Below are 8,719 nucleotides of genomic sequence, written 5' to 3' on the forward strand. Positions count from 1 at the left end.
GTCTGGGTATTTTGTACCATCAGACACTCCACCTCCCCAACTCCCAATTGGTGATGGGCAGTTGTGGAGAGAGTGGAGAGTTTCCCATACCTGGGCAGTGTGCTCATGACCACCTCTGGTTTGACAGCAGATGTCTCACTCCGAATCAGTCCAGCGACATTATCTTTTCATCGGTTGCGTAAAGCTACCTGGTCTGTCGCTCCACACGAAGCTTCAGGTCTTCTCGGCCACAGTCATGCCCTCCCTTCTCTACCTTTGCGAAACATGGACCCCCCTAATGGAATATCTTCGCTGGTTAGAACCATTTAGGCTGGCCTGTCTACGATCCATCCTGGGTTTAACCAGGCTGGATTGTGTGAGGAGCTCACAAATCCTTGAAAGATCTGGACAAGGTCCCATCTGTGAGCTCCTCCAGCAGGCAAGGCTGTGTTGGCCGGGTCATGTTTTCCGCATGCCCAGCCACCGCATGCCTAAACAGCTTTTGTTCGGCCGGAGAGAGGGGTCTAAACGGGCGCGGCACGGGCTAAAAGGAGATGGAGTGATGTAGTACAGGAGGATGTGGAGCTGAGTGGACTTGCCGATGACTGGTACCAGCGGTGTCAAGATTGGCCTCTGTGGAGGAGGCTCGTGAAGGACGCTACTGGGCAGTTGGAGGCAGTCGCCCTCCAACAACAACGGAGGGCGGAGGCGTGACGCTCACAACAACAAGCGGAGCGCTGGGTAACTAAAGCAAGTTGGCACAGTCGGGGGCACAGGTGGTGCATTGGCCAGTCATCTCAGTCAGTCGACCCATGGCAATTGAATCTGCCCCGTGACCTCCTGCCAGCGGGCGTTCGACACTTCACGTGGCCTTAACGTGCACATAGCCTGGCACAAGCGCCGTGGTGACGTCACCGCCACTTCGTGGTGAATGGCGGTTATTGTTGTGTGCATGAGTGTGCGTTTGTTTGCGTGAGTGTGCGTGTGTTTGCGTGCGCATGCGAGCGTGTACCGGGGAACTCGGCAAGCGTGGTCCACAGCAGGTCCAGGTAGTCGTCGTTGTTCAGGTATTTACACTCGAGGCTACAGCGCGGAGTCACCGCTTCGCCCTCCGTGCGCGCTGCCTCCCCACAGACACAGACACATGTCCCCCGTGTAGCCTTTAACAAGTTCTGTTAGCGAGTAGCATCTACGAAGGGGGTGGGTGGCCAGAATCACGCCTGGCCGCCTTTGTCTTCCCCACGCTTATGTTTACACACTGCACCAGGTATGTATTTGAGTCGAACCTAGGGGAGGCCCATGACTGATGTTTACATTTAACACAAATTATATGCAAATGGTACCACTGAGATGAAACTGTGGCTATGAGCGAAAAGCCAAACAGTCACGATTACACGGTAAACAACGGGAAGGACCGATGAGTGCGAACACACGGCGACAGAGTCGACTTGTGGACGTCCACGGGACGGCTCGTCATGATCGACCAATTACACGGGACCGCAAGCAGGGATCCAATTCAGAAGGGGTCTGTCCGGGTGGGCCACCCTGGAAACATTTCCTTATCCAGAATACCACATCCAGTGTACGGCTCACTAAGGCCGTGGATACGAGTCAACGTGCCACCTCCTGGAATCATCATCACCACGGTCCGCTGATGGATGAAGGCCTCCCAATTCTGCCACAATCTCTTACGATCCTGCGATAGAATTAGCCGGGATTTTAGGGCCTGGAATGATACAGCAAAGGAACCGGAGCCCCGGGGTACGCGAGTCCGCAAGTCCACGAGTCCGCGAGTCGGTGAATCCGCACCGCCGCTCTCCCCGCGGCACCGGTTGCCGTTTCTGAACTGCGACGGCCGCTCTCCCGGCTGGAGCCGCTCCGAACTCCGGATTGTACCGCGCGGTTCAGCACCGATGCCAGCGAGAGGCTTTTGGTGTCACCCGTGGGATGGCTTCGGCGGCCGTGACGCGAGGTCAGCGACCGCCGACTCGGTGAACGGCGCCAAGTTTCGGGGCGTACCGCGGCAGACATCGCCGGCTTGCAAGAGCTCCGTGGTGAGCAGCACCAGGCCGTAGTAGGAGAACGCGTTGCAGAACCTGACGGGAGGGCGGACGGGAGAGCGGACAGGGCGAGAGGTCGCATCAGCACAAAGGGCACGGAGCGGTGACGCGCGGTGACGTGCGGTGACGCGTGGTGACGTGTGGTGACGTGTGGTGACGCGTGGTGACGTGTGGTGACGCGTGGTGACGTGTGGTGACGTGTGGTGATGCGCGGTGACGTGCGGTGACGCGCGGTGACGTGTGGTGACGTGTGGTGACGTGTGGTGACGCGTGGTGACGCGTGGTGACGCGTGGTGACGCGTGGTGACGCGTGGTGACGCGTGGTGACGCGTGGTGACGCGTGGTGACGCGTGGTGACGCGTGGTGACGCGTGGTGACGTGTGGTGACGTGTGGTGACGTGTGGTGACGTGTGGTGACGTGTGGTGACGTGTGGTGACGCGTGGTGACGTGTGGTGACGCGTGGTGACGTGTGGTGACGCGTGGTGACGTGTGGTGACGTGTGGTGACGCGTGGTGACGTGTGGTAACGCGTGGTGACGTGTGGTAACGTGTGGTGACGCGTGGTGACGTGTGGTGACGCGCGGTGACGCGTGGTGACGTGTGGTGACGCGTGGTGACGTGTGGTGACGCGTGGTGACGTGTGGTGACGCGTGGTGACGTGTGGTAACGCGTGGTGACGTGTGGTAACGTGTGGTGACGCGTGGTGACGTGTGGTGACGCGCGGTGACGTGTGGTGACGTGTGGTGACGCGTGGTGACGCGTGGTGACGCGTGGTGACGTGTGGTGACGCGTGGTGACGTGTGGTGACGCGTGGTGACGTGTGGTGACGCGTGGTGACGTGTGGTGACGCGTGGTGACGTGTGGTGACGCGTGGTGACGTGTGGTGACGCGTGGTGACGTGTGGTGACGCGTGGTGACGTGTGGTGACGCGTGGTGACGTGTGGTGACGCGTGGTGACGCGTGGTGACGCGTGGTGACGCGTGGTGACGCGTGGTGACGCGTGGTGACGTGTGGTGACGCGTGGTGACGTGTGGTGACGCGTGGTGACGTGTGGTGACGCGTGGTGACGTGTGGTGACGCGTGGTGACGTGTGGTAACGCGTGGTGACGTGTGGTGACGCGTGGTGACGCGTGGTAACGCGTGGTGACGTGTGGTGACGCGTGGTGACGTGTGGTGACGCGTGGTGACGCGTGGTGACGTGTGGTGACGTGCTCACCAGATAAACCACAGAAGCAGGGTGGTGACTCTGAGCTGTGGCGTGAAGAGGTCCTGGATCCGCCCCCTCTTCTCCTGGCGCGCGACACCACACGCCAACACACATGTCACCACACGCCACCACACATGCCACCACACGCCACCACACGCCAACACACATGCCACCACACATGCCTCCACACACCAACACACGCCACCACACGCCAACACACATGCCACCACATGCCAACACACATGCCACCACACGCCACCACACGCCAACACACATGCCACCACATGCCAACACACATGCCACCACACGCCACCACACGCCAACACACATGCCACCACATGCCAACACACATGCCACCACACGCCACCACACGCCAACACACATGCCACCACATGCCAACACACATGCCACCACACGCCACCACACGCCAACACACATGCCACCACACGCCAACACACATGCCACCACACGCCAACACACATGCCACCACACGCCAACACACATGCCACCACACGCCAACACACGCCACCACACATGCCACCACACGCCACCACACGCCCACACACATGCCACCACATGCCAATACACATGCCACTACACGCCAACACACATGCCACCACACACGCCACCACACGCCACCACACGCCAACACACATGCCACCACACATGCCACCACACGCCACCACACATGCCACCACACGCCAACACACATGCCACCACACGCCACCACACATGCCAACACACATGCCACCACACGCCAACACACGCCACCACACATGCCACCACACGCCAACACACGCCACCACACGCCAACACACATGCCACTACACGCCACCACACGCCACCACACATGCCAACACACATGCCACCACACGCCAACACACGCCACCACACATGCCACCACACGCCAACACACGCCACCACACGCCAACACACATGCCACTACACGCCAACACACATGCCACTACACGCCAACACACATGCCACCACACACGCCACCACACGCCACCACACGCCAACACACATGCCACCACACATGCCACCACACGCCACCACACATGCCACCACACGCCAACACACATGCCACCACACGCCACCACACATGCCAACACACATGCCACCACACGCCAACACACGCCACCACACATGCCACCACACGCCAACACACGCCACCACACATGCCATCACACGCCACCACACGCCACCACACATGCCACCACACATGCCACCACATGCCAACACACATTCCATCACACGCCACACACGCCACCACACACGCCACCACACATGCCATCACACGCCACCACACGCCACCACACATGCCACCACACATGCCATCACACGCCACCACACCACCACATATGCCATCACACGCCACCACACGCCACCACACATGCCACCACACATGCCACCACACGCCAACACACGCCAACACACACGCCAACACACATGCCACCACACATGCCACCACACGCCACCACACATGCCAACACACGCCAACACACGCCACCACACGCCACCACACACGCCACCACACGCCACCACACATGCCACCACACGCCAACACACGCCACCACACGCCACCACATGCCACCACACACGCCATCACACGCCACCACACACGCCACCACACGCCACCACACGCCACCACACATGCCATCACACGCCACCACACACCACCACACATGCCATCACACGCCACCACACATGCCACCACACGCCACCACACATGCCACCACACGCCAACACACGCCACCACACGCCACCACATGCCACCACACACGCCATCACACGCCACCACACACGCCACCACACGCCACCACACGCCACCACACATGCCATCACACGCCACCACACACCACCACACATGCCACCACACGCCACCACACATGCCATCACACGCCACCACACATGCCACCACACGCCACCACACGCCACCACACATGCCACCACACATGCCACCACACGCCACCACACACGCCACCACACACCACCACACGCCACCACACATGCCATCACACACCACCACACACCACCACACATGCCACCACACGCCACCACACGCCACCACACATGCCATCACACGCCACCACACACGCCACCACACGCCACCACACGCCACCACACATGCCATCACACACCACCACACACCACCACACATGCCACCACACGCCACCACACGCCACCACACATGCCATCACACGCCACCACACACGCCACCACACGCGACCACACACGCCACCACACACCACCACACGCCACCACACATGCCATCACACACCACCACACACCACCACACACCACCACACATGCCACCACACGCCACCACACGCCACCACACGCCACCACACGCCACCACACGCCACCACACACGCCACCACACATGCCACCACACGCCACCACACGCCAACACACACGCCACCACACGCCACCACACATGCCACCACACGCCACCACACGCCACCACAAATGCCATCGCATGCCACCACACGCCAACATACATGCCACCACTGCTGCTCGCTCACGCCACTCGCCCCCAACAGTCTATCACGGCGGCACGGGGGATCTCTCACTCTGCACGTGTGTAAGTGCACGCGCGCCACCCATTGCGGTCATGCACAGGCGACGCCGCCTGCTGCGAGGAGGCGAGCGTTGCGCCCTTCACCTGCTGCGACGAGGTGAGTTTGCCGAGGGGCATGGGCACCCCGTTCTCGGTGGCGATGCGCTTGAGCGTCGCGTGGGCCTGCTCCGCGTTTCCCGTCAGCACGTCGTAGCGTGCACTCTCCGGCAGCCACTGCGCCACGGCACACACCGACGATACTGCTCCCTCACTGCGCGGCCCGCTCGCCACCACTCGCTCGGCCCACGTGAGCACCAGCTGGCGTCCTTATTTACCATCCGCAAAGCAACCGAGGCCGACGCAGACGAGAGAAGCATTCCGCGCGATGTGGTGCTCATGAGAAATCAAATAATTGACTCTCGAATTGTTACCACGAATCATGACAATTCGTGGGATCGTTCGGGGGGGGGGGGAGTAAATCAACAAATGCCTGAGGTTGAGGGTGCTCGAGGTCAGGATCAGGGATCGGACGCTGGGGTTAAGGGTCGGAGGTCGACGTGTGGGGCGCGTGGCCGGGGCGGCACTCACGAAGGAGAAGACGGCGAAGACGACGAGAGGGATGGCGGAGAGGCCCAGCAGCCAGCGCCAGCCCAGCGTCGGCATCACCACGATCGCCAGCAGCACCTCGGCCACCGCGCCCAAGGCCCAGAAGATCTGGATGAGCGAGAACGGCGTCGCGAGCTCCCTCGGCCGGTGCGCCGGCGGTGACCTCACCGGGCGGGGGGCCCCACCCGCCCTCCCGAATCTGCCCAAACGTCCCAGTGTAGCAGGGGCCTCCTAGAAGCGAGTTTCTAGGCTCGCCGAGGCTTTCCTGGGCGAGCGGAGGGCACCGTCTGGCGAGCGTCGGCCCCACGCTCGACGGCCAGACCGGCGCGAGCGGCGGACCGACGACCCGCCGGACCATTTTTCCGCCTGACGGTTCCCAAAGCTGAAATTTTCTTGCCAAAAGAATTCCCTGAAAATCACGACTAAGCGGCCTCGGGGTTACAACGCAATGAAACATTTCGTCGGCAGCCGACCGCTTAAATCGCGAGCGCCGGCGAGCATTCCGCGCTGCCGCCGCGTCAGCGCTCACCTCGATGAGGACGATGCACTTGGCCCGTGCCTTCATGGGGAGAAACTCCGCGTACAGCGTGACCCTGCGGGAAGGGGGGCGGGGGGCGCCCTGGGTTAGACTGCCGGCCCGGCACCCGCGATCGCACGCGAGGGACCCTGGGAGCAAGGGGAGCGCGACCACCACGGACTCCGCCGACTCGGACCCGACCAGCGTGGGAACACCCACGTGTCCGTCTCTGTTGAAAGAGCGACTTTTTAGCCCCAATGGGACGAAGATGTGAAAACATCTTCGTCTGCGTGGGTGGACACATACCAAGGTACGTGCACGCACAAAGGCAAAGATCCCCCGGATAGCCTTGGCAGACTGTTGGGGCAAGTGCTTTTGGTGAGCAGTGCCTCTAAAGGCCAGCACGACACACGAGGGTGTGGGTGGCCAACACCACGCCTGGCTGCTTCCGTCTCCCTCGTGGTGACGTTTACACATCGCACCGGGTAATCATTTGAGGTTGAGTCAACCTAGCGGAGGTCCAGGACCGGTTCAGGACGGGTGTTGGCCGCGAGCGGGAATCGAACTCGGTAGCTCGGGGCGCTGACCGCGGCACCACCGCTCCCCCACAATCGCACACGCGCGCGTGCAGCACGCGCACGCGCGTGCCGCTCACGACTGAGGAATCCCTCCGATGCCGAAGCCGACGAGGCCGCGCAGCAGCAGGATCCAGCCGTAGACGGGCGCCAGCGCGCTCAGTATCCCGTAGTAGAGGGCCCACAGCACGCTCAGCTTCAGGCCCTGCACGGCCGCGGAGAGACGCACGGGGGGGGGGACCACACGCATGGTGAGATACCCGGATGCGTGGGGAGACACGGGGAGAATTGGCGAGCAATGGGGGGAGATGCGTGCTGCGGCACACGGGCATCGAGCAATCACGCAGGGCGCACACGAGCTGCGTGCGGGCCGAGTGAGCAGGGGGCCCGGGTTCGCTGTGGCCCCCGTTTGGAGTTGGAGCCGCGGTTACCATTTTGCGGCCGTACTGGTCCGCGAAGTTCCCCCACAGCGACGAGCTCAGCATCATCCCGATGAACACCACCTGCCGGCACGGGGGGGGGGGGGGGGCGACACACGGGGGGGGGGGGGGCACAAACGAGAGAGATCAAAACGGGACAGGACGATGCGAACAAGGCGGCGATGGCGAGGATGCGGGTGGCGTGCGTGGGGGGTGCCCTCACCGACGTGATGAGCGCCACCTGCCAGGTCTGCAGCTGCCACTCGCAGTGCAGCTGCGGCGCCAGGATGGAGAGAATCATCATCTCCATCGCGTCCGCCATCTGAGCGGCCACCGGGAACGAAGAGAGGGGAGGGGGGGGAGATATAACTCTCTCTCCACGGAGAGACATCAGCCCCGCCGCACTCCCTCGAGCGCTCCCTCGCCCTCCGTCACGACGCGCCACACTCGCTCGTGATGCAGGGTTAGGGGTCATGCTCGGGGTCGGGGTTAGAGGTTGAGGGTTAGGGGTCATGGTCTCACCCAGGCCAGGCCGGTGACCATGGACAGCTTCCACTGGAACTTGCCGAAGCCGATGGCCTCCACGGCGTCCTCCACGGTGAACACATCTAGAGACGCGCACGGCGCAGGCGCACGAGCTGTTAGCGAGCACCAAGCGAGGCCGGCACGGCGACGAGGCTCGCGCGCGCACCGGACTCGCTCGGACATCACTCCGAGCCACTGATGGCGGCCGTGGCCAGGAATCAAACTCAGGTGGCCGGGTTCGTTGTGCGGTGCACTAACCACTGGGCCAGCG

General features: G+C 62.3%; 1 protein-coding gene across 2 annotated transcripts in view; it reads right to left on the reverse strand.

Annotated features, from left to right (window-relative positions):
* SVOP (SV2 related protein) overlaps positions 1–8,719 on the reverse strand; it is a 35,204-nt gene that overhangs the window by 10,513 nt on the left and 15,972 nt on the right. For both annotated transcript variants that reach the window (XM_078873600.1, XM_078873601.1), the window contains 10 exons: positions 8,446–8,531; positions 8,147–8,245; positions 7,936–8,007; positions 7,585–7,709; positions 6,942–7,005; positions 6,395–6,520; positions 5,912–6,040; positions 3,256–3,329; positions 1,999–2,075; positions 992–1,099 (listed from right to left, as the gene is read on the reverse strand). In XM_078873600.1, the coding sequence (XP_078729726.1) occupies positions 992–1,099; positions 1,999–2,075; positions 3,256–3,329; positions 5,912–6,040; positions 6,395–6,520; positions 6,942–7,005; positions 7,585–7,709; positions 7,936–8,007; positions 8,147–8,245; positions 8,446–8,531 (960 nt within the window). The remainder of the gene's footprint in view (positions 1–991; positions 1,100–1,998; positions 2,076–3,255; positions 3,330–5,911; positions 6,041–6,394; positions 6,521–6,941; positions 7,006–7,584; positions 7,710–7,935; positions 8,008–8,146; positions 8,246–8,445; positions 8,532–8,719) is intronic.

This window comes from Lampetra fluviatilis, chromosome 37, assembly GCF_964198595.1.
Source record: "Lampetra fluviatilis chromosome 37, kcLamFluv1.1, whole genome shotgun sequence".
NCBI classification, from domain to species: domain Eukaryota; kingdom Metazoa; phylum Chordata; class Hyperoartia; order Petromyzontiformes; family Petromyzontidae; genus Lampetra; species Lampetra fluviatilis.